This window comes from Budorcas taxicolor, chromosome 13 (assembly GCF_023091745.1).
Source record: "Budorcas taxicolor isolate Tak-1 chromosome 13, Takin1.1, whole genome shotgun sequence".
Lineage (NCBI taxonomy): Eukaryota > Metazoa > Chordata > Mammalia > Artiodactyla > Bovidae > Budorcas > Budorcas taxicolor.
The window spans coordinates 70,968,286-70,993,414 of NC_068922.1; the positions used below are offsets into that span (position 1 = coordinate 70,968,286).

The window sequence follows — 25,129 nt, forward strand, 5'->3', positions numbered from 1 at the left end:
GTTTGATCCCTGGTCCAGGAGGATTCCATGTGCCATGGGGCAAATAAACCCATGTGCCTCAGTGACTAAGTCCACAGGCCCTAGAGCCCGTGCTCTACAACAAAAGAAGCCACCGCAATGAGAAGCCCATGCATCGTACCTACAGAGTAGCCCCCACTCATGGCAACTACAAAAGCCCACATGGAGCAATTTAGACCCATCATAGTCAAAAAAATTAAATTTTTTTTAAAGTAGCCAAAGAAAAGGGTTGGAGTGAGGGGAAGAAATCCACCTGCCATCTTCTAAAGCCAATGAAAGGATCGTCTCTGAATCATACATTTGAATTCCAGCCTCCAGAGACTTCAGGATGAAGGATCCAAACACTCTGATGGTAGATGAAGACCCGCTTCCTCCTTCATTTTTTAAGTCCCAAACAAAGAGCTGTTCTGACCAAAACAGAAAAGAAGTCAGTTAAAAGCAGCAGATCCATACTGCACTGCCCTGTCCAGGTGGAATTCTAACAGGAATAACAAGGTAGAACATCTGAGATGAAAAGAGAACAACTTCTGATGTTGAAAGAGACACTCAGCAGCTTAAACACCGCCTCTGGGCATGGTTTATTGAAAGGACCATGTAGCCACAGAGAGGCTTCCGTCACTAGCCACGTGGCTGTGTGTACAGGCCGCTTCTCACGAAGTCCTTCGGGTGTGCAGAGCATCAAAACAAGGTCTGCCTCCCACAGAAGGGACATCAGGGAGAGTCCTGACGGTGCCATATGCAGAACTAACTTTTCATTTCTCTCCCTCCACTTTCCTAGGACAACTAGATATGCACAGATTAAACTCAACCAGTAGGTTTTAGCTTTTTTAATCCAAAATTTTCCTTTGGCAAAAGTTCTGGAGAGGAATTATGACAGAAGTTCATGAGAAACAGCTGGGAGCCCATGAAGAGATTCCTATGACATGGATAGGAAGTGACCTGGAGTTTCTCCAGGCAAGGAGAAAACAGACATAGCCCTGGGCCTCTGAAATCTACTAGAGTTAACTCTCAAAAAAAAAAAAAGAGCAATTCCAAGGATGCAGTTGAGATTATGGGTACAGCCCAAGGCTAAATGCTTTACATGTACATGAGAAAAAACCACAGAAATACAGATGTCCATACACGTGTCAGTGTCGCTACACCAACTCACAAACCTACATGTTAACACACACACATACAAAGACAAATACACTGATCTATTGGGGCTCACTGTAGGAATATTTTCCCTGCAGTAACTTCTGCTGTTTCTTTTTTTATAGCTAAGATGAATTATTAATGTTTATTGTGAAAACCTTTTTATTGCCAGGAAAACATGACTTGCTCTTCTTCAGGTAACAAGTGCTACGCATCTGTTGATTCCTACTGTCACATTATCTGGTTCCATCACAAATACCCGTGTTGTAACAAAAAAGAAAGAAACACCTGAAGGCAAATATATAGGCATTCCTGGTATGCTACGAGTGGATGACAGGCAGCTCTAATGGTCCCACTTACATAAATGCAACTTATTCACATCAGAGCACAACTTCCTTCTAGACACAGAGTGCCAGAAATCATTCTTTTCAACCCAGAGCTGTTTCTATTGAAACACCTGTCAACCGACCTGTCAGCCCAGCAGACCTATGTATGGCTTCTATCCAGGGATGCCTGCATTTTTCAAGTCTCTGGAAGAGAAACATCCTATGGAGGCTGAATGATGGGCTGAGGGTTAGGAAAAACGGTTCCTTGACATCCCAGGGCTCTGACTTTTAAGACTTTGGAAAAGCCTCTGGGCAAATCTATGAAGCTTTTTGTGTGTATATAAATCGTTTTTAAATCTCACAAATAAACAACAGAACTAACTTCTACTGTAAAAGGAGAGGGGAAAATATTTGTAAGGTAAAGTCTGACGCCAGAGCTGCAAGATGCCATTTGTGAAAAGCAAAAGGATATTGACAGACCAATACGGCCTTGTGTGTCTTCAATTATTCCACAAACTGTTTGTTTAGCAGTCTTGAGGGGAAAAGGCTAATGCGTCATGAATTTGAGCCTTAAAATAACTAGTGCCCAGCACCTGCATGGGCATGAAAGTTGCTTATAGTGTAACATCAGACAGTGTCGAATTCCAGAAGAGTGAAAAATAAAGGCAGGGTAAAGCTAGAGTCACGGCTGTGTTTATTTAGCAGGTATTTGTCTGGGATAATATATCAGAGCGCATTGACTGAATTCATGCTATGCAGTACTTCTTCCCAAACTTGGATGGACAGTAAAACGTCCCAAAGCACTTCTTAAAAAGCCCATTTGGATAGAACCTCACCCCCAGAGATTCTGATTTATTTGAAATGTAATGATGCCTAAACCCAACCATTTATGTGTCTACCTACATATATATTTATCAACACGTTTGGAGGTTGTCAAGGTATGATTCTAAATCTTCAGCCAGGCGTGAGAACCACTAAACTTGTTAGACAAAGATTTCACCACTACCCCTTATCAAGATAAAGTACAAATCCACACATTCATATAAGTAATATTTATTGAGCACATGTTATGTGCAAACTTTCTTTTAGATTCTGCTGCTGCTGCTAAGTCACTTCAGTCGTGTCCAACCCTGTGAGACCCCATGGACGGCAGCCCACCAGGCTCCCCGGTCCCTGGGATTCTCCAGGCAAGAACACTGGAGTGGGTTGCCATTTCCTTCTCCAATGGATGAAAGTGAAAAGTGAAAGTGAAGTCACTCAGTCGTGTCTGACTCTTAGCGACCCCATGGACTGCAGCCCACCAGGCTCCTCCATCCATGGGATTTTCCAGGCAAGAGTACTGGAGGACACACTAAAAAGCAAAAATAAATATGGCCAGTATCAGTTCAGGACCAAAGGCCATCAGGCTGAGGAACTAGGGAAGAGCTAGTGTCACAGTTCAATTCGGAAGGCCGACTGTGGGCAAGTACCATCTAGCTTGGGGGAGCTCAGTCTTTTGTTCTATTCTGAGCTTCAGCTGATTAGACGAGGCCCACCCACATTATGGAGGACAATCTGGTTCACTCAAAGTCCACTCATCCAAAAACACCTTCACAAAAACATCTATAATAATGTTTGACCTATCTGGGCCTCGTGGCCCAGCCAAGATGACACATACAATAACCATCACATGGCCTATAGCCTTATGAGGTTGAAGTCCAGTAGGGGATTAGATGATCCTAAAGCATACCAACAAAGTGAGCGCAGATTGTGAAAATAATATGACAGAAATAAGAAAACTGCTTGGAGAGTGGAGAGTTCAGGGTAAAAGCCTCTTGGAGGTAAAGAATAGGTAGGAACCTAAGAAATATGAAATAAAAAAGTATTCTAGGCAGAAGAGATGACGTTAACAAAATGCGGCAATCACATGGGCTGCAAAGAACTCAGTCAGCTTGAGAAAGTGTTAGAAAGCTAGAGGGGTTGGTACACGGGAAACAGCGGGAGGAGAGGCACAGAGTGAGGTTAGAGGGGCCAGACCATTCAAGGCTTCAAAATTAAGTTGAGGCAAAAGCAGAGAAGCAACATGACTGTATTTACCTTCCAAGATGTTCTGTTTGGGTACAGTGTGGGGAAGTGAAATAGGGAAGTGCGGACACAGCATGCACAGAGAAGTTCTGAAGTGGTTTAGGCATCAGATGAGTGTTCAGAACGTGGTGGTGTTGAAGATGGGGCTGTGTGACCTGACCTTTGTCTATACTAGCAGGAGAAGAGATAGAACTTTCTAGAGTATTTGATGTGTAGCAAGTGGGGAAGAATGGTGATTCCTACATTTATGGCTTAAAGAATTCAGAAGAAACAAAAGCTTTTATCCTGGTTACCAGCTTGACTCAATTTATACCCACTAGCTGCCTGCATTATGCAAACTATGCATCTTAATTAACAGAAATCCGGCTTGAATTATGCAAATTCTTGCTTTGGGCTGGGTTTTCCATTTCCTGCCTCTAGGGCCTCCTGCCCATCAAGGACCACATCCCATTCTCCCTACTGACCTTCTGTGGACCAGAGCCATCTGCATGCCTGGGGTGAGTGAGCCCTGAGAGCCCACCATGGCCAAGCCAAAGGGGAGGAAGAGGTGAGTCTGAGTACCCACATGAAGCCAGCACCTCCCGGCACCTCTGAGAGCTTGCTCTGAGCTCATCCATACAGCAGCCCCTGTCTCCATCAACACATGTCTGCCCCAGTCCTGTTCAGAACTACTTTCTAGCTCAGAACACGCACTCAGCTTTCTTGCAATGCTCTCTCATGGAATGCTGATTCCTGGGGCCTGTGCTTTCTGTTCAGAGCAAATGCAACCATCTGTATGCCAGAAAAATATCGATGACCCTCTGACCTAGCCTACCTTGCAAAGGGGCTTCGGCACAGGAAGGCCACATTGTTTTATGGAGGCGAAGTCTGTGTTTTATTTAACTCTGAACACCAGGCGCCTAGAATAGCTTGCAAGATAAATGTCAATCAACGCTAGCATAATCAAGACACCCATTCCTGCCTCATTAGGGTCCTCTCATTCCGTTTAAGCTTCTCAGATTTATACACTGTAATTAGAAACTTGGTGATTTTGACTGCTAAACATAAAGGCTTACTGGGAAGCTTCACATGTCTGCATTTTAAATATTTTCACACATCGTTAACCCAGTTGCCAGTGTAACATCTTCTGGCCCAATTCCCTCACACTGTGTGATATTTATTTTTGGACAGAGACGAGAAAAACTAATTGAATTGAAACACGTATTGATTACTGTTTTTCATGAACTCTGAACAGCTTGCCTCTAAATGATTTTACCGAGGAGCTTTTAGGCAACTGTTTGGCTAGACTGTTTCCCCTGTGACCGCATTTGGGCTGTGTGAGCCTGTCTGCAGTTGCCTGGTCTGCTTTCAGGGAGTCCTGTCGTGCACAAGAGCAGAGTCGGAGTGGAAAGGGCCGTACCAGTCCTCTTCACATACAGGCCCTGATCGGGACGCCCTGTGTATTTGTTAGTCCATCAGTCATGTCCAACTCTTTGCAATCCCATGAACTGTAGCCCACCAGGCTCCTCTGTCCATGGGATTTTCCAGGCAAGAATACTGGAGTGGGCTGCCACGTACTTCTACAGGGGATCTTCCCGACACAGGGATCAAACCTGTGTCTCCCACACTACAGACACACTCCTTACTGTCTGAGGCACAAGGGAAGACCCAAGCAGGGTTCCAGAAGAATCTATGCAAAGAGCATGGTTTTCACATTGCTGGTCAAAGTCTCAGCTCTTTGGATCCCTTGTAAGCAGGCACATCCCTCAGTTCATTTAGTGGCCACATTACTCACCTGAGGACTGTGGGTGTGTGTCAAGCAGAGCTCTCCAGATCCAGATTAGGACACTTTAGGAAGTGTCTTAGACCAGAGCTTCTCCCACTGTCATATGTGTGTGTCATCTGGTTAACACACAGGCTCTGATTCAGTTGGTCTGAGTTGAGGCCTGAGATACTGCATGTCTGACCTGCTCCTAGGTGACACTGACCTGCTGGTATGTAGACATGAGGCCTTTGATGTGACCTTTCTCCAGGCACTCTTTGTCACCTTGCTGAGATCTGAGGCCAGGGACCATGCATTCTGATACAAGCTGCTTGCAGTAGAGGCGAGGCTGGCTCCAGTGGCCAGGGAGAGAGGGCGTGGCTGCTGGAGAATCAGCTGCTGCGTGGTTCTGGGGTAGCATCAGGGAAGCCATTGGACTTCCAGCCCTTAGGGATTGCTATTGTTTTTCAGTCACTCAGTCCTGTCCAACTCTTTGTGACCCCATGGACTGCAGCACGCCATGCTTCCCTATCCTTCACCATCTCCTGGAGCTTGCTCAAACTCATGTCCATTGAGTCAGTGATGCCATCCAACCATTTTGTATTCTGTCATCCCCTTCTCCTCCTGCCTTCAATCTTTCCCAGCATCAGGGTCTTTTCTAATGAGTCAGCTCTTCACATCAGGTGGCCAAAGTATTGGAGCTTCAGTTTCAGCTCCCAGCCCTGAGGGCCAGAGGCCAGAATCTAACAGTCTTGGCTCCAAGGAGCTCTTCAAGATAAGAACTCCTTATCTTATCTTTACTGCCTTAAAGGAAGCCATCCAAGCCCACAAAGAGGCAGCAAGGGAGAAGCAGATGTGACAAAATTTCCCCTCTTCCACCTGGATGCAGGGTCTTCCAATTAGTAGTTGAGCCCTCACTGCAGTGTCTATTGTTGGGGCTGAGTCACTAAGAAACGTCTCTTTTGAACCCCCATGGACAGTAGCCCGCCCAGCATGCAATCTCCCAGACAACAACACTGGAGTTTCATACATGAGTTCAATATCCTTGCCTTCTGGCAGATTTCCCAAGTGTTCCTGAGATGCTTATGTGCCCAGGGCCATTATTCACACAACAGCCAGGTGGTATTTTAGGAATGTAAATCTGATTCCTTCATTTCTCTGCTTAAAAATCCTCCTCGGGTGTTCTGTTCCTCTCAGGACAAAGCGCAGACTCTAGAAACCCTGCATCGTCTGACCCTGCCCACCCTCTCCCCACATAGCCTCAACATTGTCCACACTGCTCACCAGAGTTCAGTCTGGTGACCTCCTTCCTGACCTCCTTCCTTTTCTCAGACAAGCCAGTCATTCTACCGCAGGGCCTTTGCACACTGGCTACTGTCCTTCAAGTGAGCGTCACGGCTGCTTTGGCTTTGAATCTCTGGCCACAGGCACAGTTTGAACAGTGGAGCCAATACAAAATGAGGTATAAAACTTTGGTTCTGTGGGTCTGATGTAGATTTATTTTTCTCTTGACTTTTACCCTAGAACAGTATGACACCTTCATGTTACAAAGAGGGGACTGAAGCCCAGAGAACAGATGAGACATAATCACAGCCATTCTGATTCTGGAGAGCAGAACTGTCCAAGGATGGACCAAGACTTGGACTCAGGTGTGGGCTCAGTCACTCCATCATGTCCATACTGTAGCCCACCAGGCTCCTCTGTCCATAGGATTCTCCAGGCAAGAACACTGGGGTGGGCTGCCATTTCCTTCTCCAGCCGATCTTTCAACCCAGGGATTGCACTTGCCCCTCTTGAGTACTGCAGCATTGGCACAGGGATCCTTTACACTAGGGCCACCTGGGAAGCCACTCCCCGCCTTTTTTTTTTTCTGGGGGAGGGGAAAAGTGGTTCAGGAAGTGGTATGGACCCATGGGAAAGGGAGTTTAATCTTAACATATGACATACTAGTTAGACCTGCTGCAATTAACAATTTTTACACTATTTACAAAGTCACAACTCTTCTTCACTCCCTCATTTGTTTGGCTTTTTGCCTTTTGGAGTCCAAGGCTGTACACAGGACGGCATTGACAATCCTGGTTTCTCTTCCACTTGTGTCGTCTGATTTTTCTTTGCCACAAAACAAACTTTTTGAGAACAGGAAAGGGTGATTTGTAATTTATGGATTTCTCTCTAGAAATTACAACCAGAACCTCATTTAAAAAAACCAAATTGGTTTCATCTAATTAAATTTGGAAATTGCCTCATAAACACGTATTCTGTTATAAATGTCTTTAAAAACAAGGTCTCCTGCTTACTGTCTGAGGCGGGACTGGGTTGAGCTGAGAGGAGGAGACGCCCCATCTTTCTGCTCAGAAGGATTTGGCCGCTCGGTCTTTGCTGCTATGTGCAGGCTTTCTCTAGTTCAGTTCCAGCGAATGGGGGCTACTCTTCATTGAGGGATGCAGGCTTCTCATCATGGTGGCCTCTCCTGTTGTGTAGAACGGACTCTAGGCGCCTGGACTTCAGCAGCTGTGGCACACAGGCATAAGCTACTCCATGGCACGTGGAATCCTCCTGAACCATGGATAAAACCCATGTCCCTTGCATTGGCAGGTGGATTCTTATCCATTGTACCACAAGGAAGTCCTGAAACTTTCTAAAGATAGTGAAGTCTAGAGAAGTGCTTCTCAAACCTTTTTAATGCCCATACGAATCACCTAGGGATCTTGCTAAAATGAAAACTCTGATTCAGGAAATCTGGCAAGATCTAAGATGCTTTATTTCTAACCAGCTTCCAGATAGAGCCAACCTTGCTGGTCCACACTGAGAAAGAGGCAAGACATTCGCACTTGAATTCAGGATCCAAGGGTTGTATACCCTTGGTCTTTACATTTCACCTCTCCAAGGCTCCACTGCCTCATTTTTATGCAATGTGAAGAGTTAACATTTATCAGTGCTATTTCTAAATGCCAAACACAGTACTAAACATATATTTGCGGTTATTAAGCAGTATAAATGAGCAGTTACTTAATGTACCCAAGTTTACACAGCATGGGATTTACATCTAGGCTGCCTGACCTCAACATTCTTACCTTCTGAGGCTTCACTGGCTTGTGACACACATGGTCTCAGCCACGTTTATGGTCAAAATACAAGGCCTAAGCCCATGTCCTCCCTTCAGGTCATCATCCCTTAGGTCCCTTCAGATCATCATCCAAGAACTTTGGCATATTCCCACAAGGTAACCTTAAATGCTCAAGCAAGTCAGACAGTGGCAGCTCTGGTTCTCTATTACAGCCCAAGAAGCAGCCAAGAAATTACATGAAGTTTTCTTACAATAGCTGTTTCTAGTAGAGCACTCTCATAGGAAAGCCAGCATCTCAGCAACTGGTCTTTGAACATTCACAGAGAAGTGCAAAGAAGGGAGCGCTGTTTTCACCCGGGTGCACCTTTGTGCCTACAGCTCCTGACCATGTATGATATATATCGTGTCCTCACTTTTGTAACAGAGCAGGACCCTATGGGGCCTTCGCAAGACTGACCCCACCCCTCCATATTATCTGCCTGGGTCATGTCTGTAGAAAAACTGTAGCCAAAGAATAAATTTAATCAAAGAAGTGAGGAAATGCAGAAACAAAGGACTGCAATTAACTAAGGCAAAGTAATAAGAGTTTAGCCATTAAGCAAAGTCAAGGACCTTGAGTACTTCCTCAAGAGCCAACAGATAGTATTGTGACCTACATTCTTTGAACTATTATTCAGACACCGAAACCCTCACCAGGTAGAAGAAGTTGACTTAATATATGATGGCCAGACTGCAGTCATGACATAAGCTGATCCACCTGACATACTTCCAAGAACTGGCCTCAAGGAAATGGGAACAAATTGACCCTAGAACTGAAGATTAGTTGTCCTTAAAACAATTAAAATGGGACTTCCCTGGCCAGGGGCTAAGACTCTCCTCCCAGCAGGGCCCAGGTTTGATCACCGGTCAGGGAACTAGATTCCACATGCTGCAACTAAGACCCAGCACAGCCCAATAGATGAATGAAAAAAAAAAAAAATCAGTATGCCAATCAACCACCCCATGACCAACATGACCAATTCTAAGATGATTATCAGAGATCACTTGTTTTCCTGCACATAATTTCCTCTTTCCACCTATACACTCCTGAAACTCCTCTTTAAGAGCTCTTCCTCCCTAATTTGCAGGGGGAAGTGGCTTTTGGACATGAGTCTGCCTTCTCCCCCAGTTTACCAGCCTCCTGAGTAAACCAACCTTCTCCTTCCAGCCAGTGTTTTTCTCTTGAGCACAGGCTTTGGAGCAGCGAGCAGCCTAACCTGACTTGGATAGTACCTTCAGGGCATTGACTGCTCAAACAGTGTCTAACTCACAGTTATGTTTGCTCTTTTGTTCTCTCTCCATCTATTTCTTCTTACTGTGGAATTATCATCCAGAGTTTCATAACCAAGTCCAGTGCATAATCCGATTAGAGCAAGAGGGATATTGCTCCTGAGGAAAAAAAAAATCTGTACCGGGATATGCCTCTTCCTGCAGCACAGCCTCAACCAGTGTTTCCAAATCCAGGTAGGTACAAGAACCAGGATCTTTTAATGCCAGAAGTGTCCTCAATTCAAGGCAAAATAAGAAAAAAACTAAGGTGATCATAATGAGTTGCCCATAAAGTTCAATTTATTCAATTTAAAGGACTGCCTTTTATTCTGAGATTATGTACCTTCTATATTTTTGTAATTGTCTTTTGTAAAATGATGTTAATAAAACATGGTAAAATACTCTATGTTGGTTCCCCCACAACATTTGAGGTTTTACTGGCCTGTGAATTCCAAAAGTCTTCAACATCTGCCACTGAGAGCTATTTATACAACACCACCAAGCACTTTATCTCTCTAAGTCCCGGGCCCTTTTCCTTTGCTTTACAAAGAGCAGGTGGTATATCTCTAGCTCATCCATGTGTATGTGAGTGTGCGCCCTGTGCTTTACAAAGAACACTGTGTAGCTTTTAAATGACTGGGCTTCGTTTTAGTTGACTGTTCAGTCGCCCTCTTCCCTGACAAGGTCATGAATGTGTCCTAGGCAAGGTCCATCAGTATGAAAACCCTCTCTCATTCAGCACCATCCCCAGGAAAGATGCTTCTCCCAACCCCATGGTCCAAGACGGAGATGTTAGAGAGCTCTGCTTCTGAGAAACACTGGGTGGAGTGGCATAAGGTGTTTCCTGAAGGCGTTTTCTCCACCACTCTGTACATGACTGACAGCTTTCTCCTCCTTCAGAGAGCTCTTAGGTCTGTCCGGGTCTCTCCAGATAATCTCTGTGTCCATCAGATTCACCCTGAATATTTCTTCCTCATCAATACGCTTTGACTTTCCTCCCCAGAGTTCATCTTCCCTATGGCAGTGATATTCTTCCTAAGGCTCACTCTCAACAGGTGTACCCTTCTGCACGAGCACCCAGAGTCTTTAGTCCCTCCGTGAGCTTATAGTGTATTTCCGCCTGGGATGTTTATCACCTTTCCCCCCTCAGACTCCTCAGAGAAGCCCTGAAGCAACAATTAACACTGCTCCCCGACCCCGCAATCTTACAGATAAGCAAACTGAGGCTTAAAGAGAGGAAGAACCTGCCAAGGGTCCCTTGAGACTGAGCTAGAGCTACGAAGACAGCAGACTCCATCCTTCCAGCTTCAGCTTCCATGCCCTTCCATCTGCAAAGCTGTGTGTTTCTACTGTACCCGAATCACAGTCTCATGGTATCTCAGAATATAAGGGGTGGGAAGAGAGTCAATCCTGCCCATATCCTACTATTAGCATTTTGCTAAATCAGCCTTGCTGAAGTTTTACTGTTTATTTGCTTTTGCTCTGCAATGAGCTTCTATCATTTGTTCTAATTTTGCAAGTTTTCAGGGAGGCTGCATTTTGTCTTGTCCAAGGACATTCTATTCTATCTCTGATAAAAGGCCCTGCTAATCCTGGGAGAAGGGCTTTCAACACCATCACCTAGGTGGCAATACAATATGCCTTGGCCACAAAGCAATGGTAAAGCTCAAGAATGATGTACTCCTAGCTTAGAGAATGACATTGGGATCCTTTCAGAAGCCCAGGGATTGATACAGGTACCATGAGCATCACGTGACTATTATGACTTTCCAGAGGACAGTTTGCCAGGCCTGGGTCTGCTTTGGCTATGCCAGGACCATCTGACTCCTTTGCTAAAGAGATGAAGAATCCCATCAATGCATGGTACACCCAATTTTCTTTGTCATCAGGGCTATCAAGACAGCTCAGTTGATGTCCTTGTGTTTGCTTCCCATCACACTATCAGAAACCTTCTGTATTCGCTGTGTCTCACTCACCTTTGTGCCTTTGATGGAGCTTCTACATGCAGTATTATCTGCCAACTCCAGGCCGAAGTAAACTGAATAAAACCAAGTGATGCAGCCGAAGAGGCCTCCTTACCTCATACAGTGTGATGACCCCATTGGTCTCATTGGGCGGTTTCCACTGGATGTACATCTTCTCCTCGAAGGGGCCCCCTTGGATGGATTCTGGAGGAACAGCTCCTGGAACTACAGAAGGAAACAAGTTAGGGAGCTGGTGCCACCTTTCATCTCACTTTCCCAGACTCAGTGACCTAGAATGGGAGTCAGCAAAATTACTCTCTCAGTTCAGTTCAGTCGCTCAGTCGTGTCCGACTCTTTGCGACCCCATGAACTGCAGCACGCCAGGCCTCCCTGTCCATCACCAGCTCCCGGAGTTCACTCGGACTCACGTCTGTCGAGTCCGTGATGCCATCCAGCCATCTCATCCTCGGTCGTCCCCTTCTCCTCCTGCCCCCAATCCCTCCCAGCATCAGAGTCTTTTCCAATGAGACAACTCTTCGCATGAGGTGGCCAAAGTACTGGCGCTTCAGCTTTAGCATCATTCCTTCCAAAGAAATCCCAGGGCTGATCTCCTTCAGAATGGACTGGTGGGGTCTCCCTGCAGTCCAAGGGACTCTCAAGAGTCTTCTCCAACACCGCAGTTCAAAAGCATCAACTCTTCGGTGGTCAGCCTTCTTCGGCACTCAGCCTTCTTCACAGTCCAACTCTCACATCCATACATGACCACAGGAAAAACCATAGCCTTGACTAGACGGACCTTAGTCGGCAAAGGAATGTCTCTGCTTTTGAATATACTATCTAGGTTGGTCATAACTTTTCTTCCAAGGAGTAAGCGTCTTTTAATTTCATGGCTGCAGTCACCATCTGCAGTGATTTTGGAGCCCCCAAAAATAAAGTCTGACACCGTTTCCACTGTTTCCCCATCTATTTCCCATGTAGCATCAGATAATAAATATTGTAGGCTTGGTGGGTCATAGAGTCCCTATTGAAATTACTCAGTTTGGTACTTGTAACATAAAAACAGCCACATACAATCCATAAACAAACGGGCATATCTGTGTGCCAAGAAAAAATCCCCTTCATTTTTAGAAACAGGCAAAGGTTAGAGCTGACGCACGGGCCACAGTTTTCTGTTTTCCTGTAAGGCCAATGGCTTTTCATCTGCAGACTCAGAGCAAGTCTATCCTGGAACTAAAGCTGACCAGGATTAAGAGGATATCTTTAGACCCCAGACCTGCCAACAGGTGGGATCCCGGAATTAGATTCTTGGCTTAGGATTGGTATTTGAGGAGTGCAACGTGAACTTCACTATCATTTTTCTAAACCTGTCAAGGTTTCTCCAACTGCAGGAAGTGCTTCCATAGTTTCCTAATCCCTGAATCCACCAGGAACCATGTGCCTTGAAACCGCCATCTAATTAGAAGGCTCCAGGAATGCAGCTTATTTGTCTCCCTGCTGAGTCTCCGACGCCTGCCGCATGGTAGACGCATGATAACCATTTGCTGGCTGGACTCATAGGTGAGTCAATGACCTTTGCCGGCATTTTGCCCTAAATCAAAACCTTTCCTGGGCAGTTTCTGTACCCAGAAAAGTCTTCCTGCCATCATCCTCCTGCTGAATTCCACCATCATTATGACAGCCTGGAAGATGCTGAACCATAAAATAATGATTCCCCAAACTTCCCGTTATAACTCCCTAGAGCATCATGAATTCATGTAAATCATTATGGAATCTATTTATATTTTGGCATTATAAAGGCAGGTGTTTTTTTTACTAAGCACTTACTCTTTGATCAGACTTTTACATACCTTATTTCATTTAAGTCACAGAACAGCTCTGCCCAGTGTATATCATCTCCTTTGTGCTGATAAGGGAACCAAGGCTGAGAGAATTAAATAACTTGCTCAAGGTCATACAGCTCTTAAGTTGTAAAGAGGGAACTGAACACCTGTCTGTGAGCTTCAAAGCATATACTCTTAATCATCATGCTATGCCTCTCTAGATATAGCCACAGCCATATGCTGCAATCAGTTCCCTATTGTTAAATTAAAATATATTTAGTTTTTCTCATTATAGACATGATACACAGAATTTGTTGAATATTAAGAACCTACAAAAAAGGTTTTTAAAAAGAACAAAATCATTCTAATCCCCGTAACTATAGATATTTTTTCTAGTCACTTTATGTCTCTGCGTATACATATTTTATTTTTAAAAATTAAACTCCTACCTTGCATATTGTGTTATGACCTTCTTTTATAGCTAAACAAATTACAGTTAAAAAAAAATCCTATGGCGGATTCATGTCAATGTATGGCAAAACCAATACAATATTGTAAAGTAATTAGCCTCCAATTAAAATAAATAAATTTATATTTAAAAAAATAAAAAAATATTTAAAAAAATCCTTAGATGCTCTTTGGGGCCATGCATTTTAATGGCTGCTTAGAACAGGATATGCCCCATTTTAGTCACCAATCCTTTATTATTGGGCATTAAAGTTGGTTTGAATTCTTGATCATTATAAGTAACACTGTAATAAGCATTCTTACAAATAAGTATTTGCATGCAACTCTGCTGATGTCCCTAAGATAAATTCTTGGAAATTAATTTATTGGGTCAAAACAGATGGATTATTTTATCTTTAATGCTTTTGATACATATTACCAGATTGCCTTCCAGAAAGTTTGCACCATTCTGGGCTCCCCAAAGAGAAGAATATGTCGATTCCTAATCCATGCCAACAATGACTGTTTAAAAGATTAAGTGTATGCATGTGTATCTTTTTTAGAATATCAGAGAATGCAGATTTTTCCATTTAATTGGCTATTTGCATTGATTCTTTTATGAACATGCTCTCTGCGCCCTGTGCTCATTTTCCTGCGTGGCTCTTCATTTCTGTTTATCATTGTCTTATGACTTATAATCTGTTTTTAAGGACTTAAGCTTTTTTACATAGGTTACAATAATTTTGGTCAGTTCCTCATTTGCTTTATAAATCTTTTAGGTATGTAGAAGCTTGTAAGTATTCAGATCTCTTATTGATTTTCCTTATCCAGTCATCCTTTCTACAAATAGTTATTCAATACCTAATATGACCAAGGGACTTGGTGATAGACATTACAGATACACCAGTAACAAAGACAGACATACTTAAATCCTTGATAAAGCTTGTATTCTATAAAGGGAAACGACATTAAATAAATAATTGCACTCATAATTAGTTTTTCAAAGTCATTATTAGGATTTTGAGGTAAACACACAAGATGTTGGAAGAATTATAATCAGTAGAGAAAATCTCAGAGAAGGTAATGGCACCCCACTCCAGTACTCTTGCCTGGTAAATCCCATGGATGGAGGAGCCTGGTAGGCTCTAGTCCATGGGGTTGCTAAGAGTCGGACATGACTGAGCGACTTCCATTTCACTTTTCACTTTCAGGCACTGGAGAAGAAAATGGCAACCCACTCTAGTGTTCTTGCCTGGAGAATCCCAGGAATCGGGGAGCCTGGTGGGCTTCTGTCTATGGGGTTGCACAGAGTCAGACACAACTGAAGCGACTTAGCAGCAGCAGAGAAAATCTAGTCTGGCATATTATTTAGTCAGGATAATACATGGAAAGTAAGTTAGGGTCTATAGGTAAGAAGAAGCTATTAGGACAAGCATGGGGAGGGTGGATGTTAAGAGTGTGGTGGATGGCTTTGTGGGGGAAAAGTGGAAGGAAAAACATCACCCTGGGGAGAAAAGATGGTATCTTGGACCACGGTGATGGTTATGTAGAAGAGAACACAACTGTGTCAGAAATTTAGCGGGGGCGGGGGGGGGGCATGTATGATTTGGTAGTGATGGAGGGAAGAGATGTATCAAGGAAGACCCCAGCTCTTTTGTTCTACACAAATAGGATGGATCAGGGGGTTGTCATAAAAAGAAACCTTAGAGGACGATGGCAAGGAAGCTGGCAAGCTCATAACTCACTGGACAAGTATGTGGAGCGATGCTGAGTACCAGCGGGGTAGGGGGTGAGTAGCAATATTTAGACACTGAAACCAGGGGCAGGAAATAGATCTCCCAGCAGAAGAGAACAAAAGTAGCAAGTATAAGACTAAGGCAAAAAGCAACTCCAACCTCAAGGAGGAAAACAAAGAAATTTAGAAACAGGGAAGCTGTATTCATAGAGGCAACAAAACACCAGGAAAGTGGGTTGTCACTGAAGCAGCCATGGGAGGCTCAAGAAGTTACTGTAACAGGTATGGCTGCTGAGTGAGAAGCAACCTTACATTCTCTCATTGGATGTAGTGTCTTCAAAGTTATCTGTGAGCTGACCAAGAGTAATTCAAGAACATCGGCATCAAGCCGTTGTTTAGCAGGTGGGGAAGAGTGGAAGTTGAGGGACTGTGTTGAGACAAGTAATTATTTTTGCTGTGAAGGTGAAGGGAATGCAAGATGGAACAGAAATGAGACATGCAACCGAAGTACCGCTCCTCCCAAAGATGGGAGAAGTTACAGCATGATTCAAGGTAACTAGGGAAAATCTGAAATTGACCTAAGAAGTAGAAGGATGGGAATGAGAGAGGAAATAACTGATGTTAGTAGGGTCCTCAAAATGCTAGGGCAGGGGTGGGTGGGAAGAGAGCATCCTTCCCTCTGTGAGACAAGAGAAGAGGAAGAAAATGGACAGATGCTTTGGAGAAGGGGGCTGAGGTGTTTGAATGACTCTTGCTTTCTTGAGAAGAGAGAGAGGAATTATTTACCAAAGGTGTCCTGGAGGAGGAGCTTCGTCAGTAACTGGGAGAAGTTTTAAGAGGGGAAGAGAATGCTGAATGGAGAGGTGCCTGTGCTATGCACTAAGGAAAGGAAAGGTCTATGGGCTGCAGATTCTGACGGGGAGCATCAAGCTGGGACCCCCACCTGGGCTTTTCCTTCCACACCAGCTCAGAGAAAATTTTCCTTCTCAACCCAGATGAACAGTCATCTGTGTCTTCTTCTTTCTATTTCATGCTTTATTCCCATCTTTTTCTTCTTAAACCTAACATTTTAGTCCATCTGGGATCAACTTTATGCATTGTGCAAAGTGGAAATCTAACTAGAGTTCCTGACAATATTCTTAGGACAATAAATTGACCAGTCAAAACTTTCCCCAGTGATTTAAAATGCCATTTTATTACCACATTAAATTATTTTATATTCCAGCATATGTTGTTGGCTTTCTGTTCTATTTCATTGAGTCATAGCTTCTATTCTGACAGTATCTCTCTGTTGTGCTGATATAACACATTTTAATATTCAACAGAACAGGTCCTTTCCAAATACCATCATTCTTTTGCAAAGTTTTCTGGACTATCACTACACGTGTAGTCTTCTGAAGGAATATTGGAATAACTTTACAAAACTTCAAAATGTTCCATCAGAATTGTAATTTCAGTTACACTCTTCACTTCTCCGGGGGACAAAGGATACTCTTTAATAATGAGTCCTTCTATTAGTAATGTTGTATTAATCCACATTTATTAATGTTTCTTTTTATGTCTCTCAGTTAAAAGTTATGTTTTTCTCATTTGTTATAAACTGCATTCCTAGGATTTTGTTACTTTTGCTCATATTATTTTTGTATTAAGAAGTTTTTCTTATGAAATTTATAGAAAAATTATGTATAACAAATGGATATTTAAATAATAATTATGTAATGACCACATATGCACCTACTATCCACTCTAAGAAATAAAACATCACTGTATCATGGATCCTATGTATCTCACCCTCAACTCCTCTCTTCCCCACCAAAAAACAGTGCACTGGTACATATGTACAACAGAATATTACCCAGCAGGTAAAATGAATAAAACTGTGCCATTTGCAGAGACATGGATGGACCTAGAGAGTGTCATACAGAGTGACTAAGTCAGAAAAACAAATATCACATATTAATATAGAAAAATGGTACAGATGAACGTATTTGTGAAGCAGAAACAGACACAGACGTAGAGAATGGATGCATGGCTATCAAGGCGGGGAGGGCGAGGTGGGATGGACTCAGGGATCGGGATTCACACACATACCCCACTACGTATAACACACATAACTAATGAGAACCGACTGTGTAGCACAGGGAACTCTATTCAGTGCTCCATAGTGACCTAAATGGGAAGCAAGTCCAAGGAAAAGGGGGCACATTTATATATGCGGCTGGTTCATTTTGCTGTACAGCAGAAACTAACCCAACATTGGAGAACAATTATACGCCAATAAAAAATGGACATTATTCTAAATTGTGTGTTACTCATTCTTTATTTTTATTTGGAGTTATAAATATATACATTTATCTCAAGACAAAATATCATTTAGCTCTTCCTAGTCTCTCTTACATACATAAAATTGAGTGTTTATATTACATTATCTGCTTTTTTCACTCAATACTGCTTTGAGATTCATTCACACTGATGCAGGTAGTTGTATTTCATGCACGTAAGTTTTATGAATAGAGTCTTATTTATTTTCTAAATTTCTTATTTATCACTGTAGACAGACATTAAAACTATTTCCTGATGAGGTTACAACATAGCTCCTATGAAAATATTTTGTTGAAAATATACATGATGTCACTAAGGTATACCTGGGAACGGGAGAGACAGACTAAGGGAAATACCTGTCTTCAGCTTTCCTGAGTGATGCCAAGTGGTCTTCCCAAGGGGCGGCAGCAGTGTATATTCCCTCCAACAATGTTCTGAAAGTTCCTGTTCCCTTACATCCTTACAAACACTAGGTATTGTCAGATTTTTATATTCTACCCCATACGGTGAGTGTGAAATGATAGTTGATTAAGATTTTACTTGCTTTTGTCTATTTTCTAAAGAGGCTGACCATCTTTTAGTGTTTGCTAGACATTACTGTATTCTTCTTATTGATTTTTAGAGTTTCCTTATATATCCTTCTTATTGATCCTTTCATTGGCTGTGTATGTTATAAAAATATTCTCTTAGTTTTTGTCCTCCCTACCCACTTACATTACCTTTGGCTAAAGATCAGTTCTTAATTCTGATGTAGTCAAATTTATCAGCTTTTCTCTTTTCACATGGGAACAAGAAAAACAGACTTAGTAACTTGATGGTGGTAACCATTTCACAATGTATACAGGTATCAAATCATCATGTTGTACATGTTAAATATATACAATTTTATTTATCAATTGTACCGCAACAAAGCTGGAAAAAAGACAGCAACAGAGCTGTTGGTGCTTACTGTCCATATACTGATGGTCCCTCCTCTGGTAGAGCAAGGCCTGCAACATTGCCTATTGTGTTCAGGACTTTATTTATTTATGGCTTTTCTTCCTGCATATACATTTTAAGCCTGGCTTGTAAATTCCACCCCTCCCCACAAAAAAGTCTTATTTTTATACTGAAGTTGCCTGAATTATTGGGAAATCATTGATGTATTTATATGTCTTTAAAAATTGGGTTTTCCTATCCATAAACATGGGATTTTACTTAGGTCTTCTTTAGCACTTTTTATATTTACATATATTAATACTATGTATCTTGAAGTCTTTTTGTACGGCTTATTTCTAAATATCATGTATTTTTATTGGTATAAATAGTATCTTTAAAAAAATGTACTTAGGTGAATAGAAATGCAATTTATTTTGTAATGTTGACTTTTTCAAATATGCTATATTCTCTTTTTAATTCTAATAAACTATGTGTAAGTTTACTGGATTATCTATATAAATAACCATAGCATCTACAGTTAATGACAGTTTTGTTCTTATCCAATCTTTTAACTCTTTGTCTTCAACCAAAGCTACAAATACAATATTTTATGGAGATAATGATAAGCATCTGTGTGCTTTCCAACTTCAAAGGAAATGATTTTATTATTTCATCCTTGGGCATGGTGTCTGTATTAATATGGGGCTTATAGCTGCCCTTTATCAGAGTAAGAAGGTCTTTTTATTCCTGAATACAAGGATATTTTCTTCTTAAATCATGCTGAGTTTAACTGAAGCTTTTTTTCTGTTATCTATTGAAGTAACAATCCTCTCTTACTTCATTAATGTAGTGAATGCATTAATGGATTTACTAATGTTGAACCAACATTAACTTCCTAAAATAAACCATATTTTCCCTAGTTGTATACAGTGCTGGATTGTTTGCTAATATTTTGTTTGGGGTATTTGCATCTAATTGTCCTTTTTCTCATAAATAAGCTTGTCTGTCTTTATTACGGATAAACGGGTATCCTAACACGAGCAGAGGAGTGTTCCTTCTTCTTCTGCTCTCTGAAAGTGTAGATGCGAGACTGCGGTTACCAGTGCCTTCTCTGTTTGTCTGATGGCACTTGTAAGACTGTTGCAGGGAGAAGCCATTTCCAACTCCATACTAGAAACTCTTTGGGTTACTTTCCTTTGCTTTTGTTATTACAATCATACATAATGGCCTGCCTCAGAGGATCCTGCCCCTCTTCCTGACAGTTAAAGAGCCTTTGTTCAACTCACAGAAAGATAATCTGAGCCTGCCCACCTGTGAATAGCTACAACAAAAAGAAGAGATTAACACACAAAGGCTGGCCCTTCCTAGAGGTGTTTTGGGAGACTGAAGATCCTTTTTACTTTCGTTCCTCACTGTCTTTCCCTCTCTATTCTGCCTTTTGACTTTAGCTCCTCATTGCTTCTCTCTTTGACTCAATAAAACAACCTGGCACCTAGACCCTGACAAGATGGTCACTTTGAGATGTTAGTCTGCCATCTTCTTAGTCAGCCAGCCTTCCCCAAAACATCACATTCCTTGCCTTAACACCTTGTCTCTAGGATTCATTGGCCTGCTGTGTGGCAAGCAGAGTGAGCTTGGACTCAGTAACAAGACAATCTAGAACTGGTGTGTTTTTGTTGGAAAAGTTTAAAATACTGATTATATTTCTCTGTTTGTTGTAGAATTTTATACATTTGCCCCCTTAGTCAAGTTTTTACATTTGTATTTTGCTAGGAATATTTCCATAGCTCATAAATGTCAAATTTATTTGTATAAAAGTGAAGTGAAGTCGCTCAGTCGTGTCTGACTCTTTGTGACCCTGTGGACTGTAGCCCACCAGGCTCCTCTGTCCATGGGATTCTCCAGGTGAGAATACTGGAGTGGGTTGCCATTTCCTTCTCCAGGGGATCTTCCCAACCCAGGGATAGAACCCAGGTCTCCTGCATTGCAGGCAGGTGCTTTAACCTCTGGATATTTAATTATCTTCATTTTATCTTTTTTTTTTTTTTTTAACTGTGAAAGAAACACTACACAAGCATATAAAACAAATACACATCTTATTAATTTATCAACAACTTCATACCCTCAAAAGGTAATCAGTCTTAACTTCTTAATAATCATGACTTTGTTTTCATTATAGTTCTTCTACCTTAAACATATACCCTTAAGTGCTATGGAGTTTATTATTAAACCAAAATAATACATATAACAAATAGTGCTAAATTCTTTTAAAAAGATCAGTCTGGGAGAACTAACCTCTTTTTTTTATATCAGTAATTTCCATTCCATGAACATGTTCTAATCCAGCATTTATTTATATCAATACATCCTGTTAAGAATATGGCTTTTATTATGTTTTTAAATCTTGTTTCTTGCTATTTTTCTTAGGGGACATTTGCTTTGCATTATCAGATTGGACCTCTTTAATAAGAATGAAAGCATGTTTTCACCTGTTTACTAACCTTTGTTTATACAACCAAGCAGGCTCATCTACTTTGGTGGGTTGAGATATGTTCTGCTAGTAGATTATATGAGCTCTTGTTTTTAATATTCCCAATCCCGAGGGCAAGGTAAAATTTAGATATGCCCATTAGTACTTGGCCAGATAAGGGGTCTGCTTGCTTGGATGTCAGGATTAACGGGGGAAAATTAGTGAAAAGAAATAACCAGCGCAAAGGCAGCGCAAAGCTTCTTTTTTTTAAAAAAAGGACTTGTTTTGACTTTGGGTGGCTAGGGGGGCAGCCTGATGTTACTTAGAGCACTGCCCCTACCTTTAACTGAAATGCCTCTTCCTAAAGATGCGCTTTCCTCATGTCCCTCTGCTTTCCTGCTTTACCATACTCAGGCTTGGACTGAGGGCTCTCATCCTCTGCTCTGTGGACTGGCGTATAAAGATGCCTCAACATTAAGACCTCCTGATCCCCTGACTGCCTATTCCTGTCAACCAACTCTAAAACCCACCTGCGCATTTAGCTCTGGGCAGAGTTGGAAGGTATTTATGCAGTTGGGCATAAAGTCCCCTTCTTGTGACCCAAGGAACTCGGGGTGGGGTTCTTTCAGTGAAGTCACAGCTCTGTCATCTTTTCTCCATGCAGTTCCCCATCCTGCAACACTGCTCTGCATTAATTCCTCAAGCATGGGTACAGCAACCTCTTATAACTCTCAGGGCAAAATGAAAGGCATTTTCCTTCCTATCTTTTTGGGAAGTTAGTTTAAGAAGAATGATCAAATGACCACTTTGAATCAGAACTCTCTTTTTCATCATGCAGACCTGTACTCAGTACTAACATCATGGGCTGAGCCCGACTGCCTAGGTTTATTCTAATTCTCACTGCTTATTTGTCGTACAAACGGGGACAAGCTGATTAACCTCTCTGTGACTCAGTTTCCTTACTTTAAAATGAGAACTGAAATAGTATGGGGTTGGTCAAAAAGTTCATTTGGGTTTTCCCACGACATCTTACAAAAACCTGAATGAACCTCTTGGCTGGCCCAATACCTCCTCCATAGCTATTGTGAAGATTCAATATCTGAATGCACGTTAAGTGCCTAGCAAAGCTTTTGGCACAAAGTTGTTCCTCTGTGTATTTGCTCCTCCCCCTGGTCCCATCACATTCTCCGAGAACTGCTCTAGTGCAGTCTGGAGATCATCAATTTGGTTCTTCTGCAGAATCAGAATTGTTAGTATTTCCCTTGGTATCTATATATCTATCTACGGTCTCTGAGTAGTGTCATATTGCTAATCAGAGAAGCCATATCTTCTCGTAGCCTACTGAGTATGTTTAACAGCTTTCTAAAATCTTCTGATTGCTATGTAAGTTATTTTAAAAACTATTTCATCCCTGAGGAGATGCTGAAGATTAATTCATTCAATATACATTTATTGCATGCCTATTATTTACCTGGCACCATTCTAAGTGCTTAAAAGTACCAGTAAATGAAAATAGAAGAAAGCCATCATTGTCTCCTTGGTATACAAGCTAGTGGGAGAAGAGATATAATTAAAAGCAGAGTGAAACAGGAAGCACGTCAAACAACAAACCCTAAGGAGATACACAATTCTGGAAAGTAGGACAAGGAGTGTGGTGTTAGAAGAGCCCAGTTTTTAATAGAAAAGTAGAGGAAGATCTTCCTCAAAGGTGACATCTAAGCAAAGATGTGAAGGAGGTGAAGAAATCAGCCCTGTGTTTCTGCGGAAAGATTATTCTGGTTAGAAGAAATAGCAAATGCAAATATCCTGAGGCAGGACACATCTGGCACGTTCCAGAACAACAGTGGCTGGACTGATGCAGTAAGGCAGAGGCAGAAGATGAGGCCAGAGAGGCAATCAGAAGTGGTAGCATGGCTACATGGGACCTGATGAGCCATCATAAGGACCTGGGCTTTTAATCTCATTGACACGAGAAACCACTGGAAGGTGATGCAGAGGGGTGATGCTGTGATCCGCCTCATGGTTTAACAAGCTCTTCTGGTTCCTGAGTCGATTAAACAGTGCAGGGGCCAGGGCTAAAGCTGACAGGCCATTTTGAAGACCACTTTAATAATCCAGGTTGGAAATCTCAGTGGTTTGGACTCAAGAGCTGGCAGTAGAGGCTATAAAAAAAAATGATCAAGGTCTTGCTATATATTAAAAGATGAGTCAAGAGAATGTGCTCATGGTTGGGATTAAGGGGTGAGCAGGGTTGCTGCTTTGCACAAAGCAGGGGTTGGGGGTGGGAGGGTGCCAATCACAGAGAATACAGGGTGAAGGGTGTTATCTGGAATCTGCAATCTAGGGCTTTTGATGTGATAAAAGTGAGGACTCAAGGTATCTGACTCGAGCCGTTAATAAAATGGAGTTGCCATTAACTGAGGTGCAGAGTATGAGAAGAGTTGAGTTTGATGGTGATTGAGGGATGATCAGGAGGTCAGCTCTGGCAATGTCTAATTCCAGTGGCCAAGGAGCAATCCAGGTAGAAAGGGTCAACAGGCAGTTGGATAGATGACTTGGAGGGCAAGGGAAAGGTCTGACCTGGAAATATCAACTGGAGAAATCATCAGCTTATGGATAGATTTTAAAGCCAAATGATTGGAAGAAATAATTAGAGGAATGAGTGTGGATTAAGGGTCAGCAAACTATGGCCACTGACAAATGAAACCAGCTGCCTGTTTTGTAAATAAAATTCTGCTGGAACACTGCCACACCCATTCACTTCTAGGGTCAGAGTGAGATGTTTGAAACTGAGATTACAGAAGTATTGTAGGCAATTATAATATAGTCCCTTGCCCATGACTAATAGAAATCTCACAAAGATCCCTGGTTTGTTTTTTCTGAGTCACACATCCTCGATTAAAAAGCAATCTGCTATGTATACACAGACTTCCCTGGTGGCTCAGACAGTAAAGCGTCTGCCTACATTGCAGGAGACCTGGGTTCAATCCCTGGGTCAGGAAGATCCCCTGGAGAAGGCAATGGCAACCCACTCTAGTACTCTTGCCTGGAAATCCCATGGACGGAGGAGCCTGGTAGGCTACAGTTCATGAGGTCGCAAAGAGTTGGACACGACTGAGCGACTTCCCTTTCCCTTCCCTTTCTATGGATACATATATATGTGTGGCTGAGTCCCTTCGCCGTTCACCTGAAACTACCACAACATTGTTTATTAATTGGCTATACCTCAATACAAGATAAAAAGTTTAAAAAAGCATCCTGCAGAGGGAATTCCCTGGTGGTCCAATGGTTTAGGACTCTGTGCTTTCATTGTGCATTTCATTTCTCATCCCCTGGAGAAAGGTGTGGCAATCCACTCTAGGGGATTGCAATCCCTGCTGGGGGAACAAAGATCCCACAGACCACATGACTCAGTAAAAACAACAAGCAGCCTGTCAGGTCTGGCCCATTGGCCATATACCCCTTAACATGGCTCATGGCAGAGAGTAAATTAAATGCTTTATGTATAGACTTGCATGTAGGATTTCATATAGAAATCAACAGGATGACCACTCCCCATTTTACTGATGGAGGGACTAAAGTATACACAATGCAACTAATTTAACTGCAAAGTAGTGAATGGAGCCTAGATATAGCCCAGATCTTTCTGATTTCACATTGGTTTCTGAATTACCCCTTTCTTCCATCACCTGGTAGACATGTGGGCTTAGAAAGGCTGAAAGACAAGTCACAACAGAGTCAAGTTAGTGGCAAAATCAGGTCATCTCAGCCCTAGGCCAAGGCTCTTCTTCACCA

General features: G+C 42.3%; 1 protein-coding gene across 1 annotated transcript in view; it reads right to left on the reverse strand.

The window, feature by feature from the left end:
* The window catches only part of PTPRT (protein tyrosine phosphatase receptor type T), an 816,693-nt gene that overhangs the window by 375,167 nt on the left and 416,397 nt on the right, over positions 1–25,129 (reverse strand). The window contains exon 8 of the mRNA XM_052650453.1: positions 11,738–11,847. Coding sequence (XP_052506413.1) covers positions 11,738–11,847 — 110 coding nt within the window. The remainder of the gene's footprint in view (positions 1–11,737; positions 11,848–25,129) is intronic.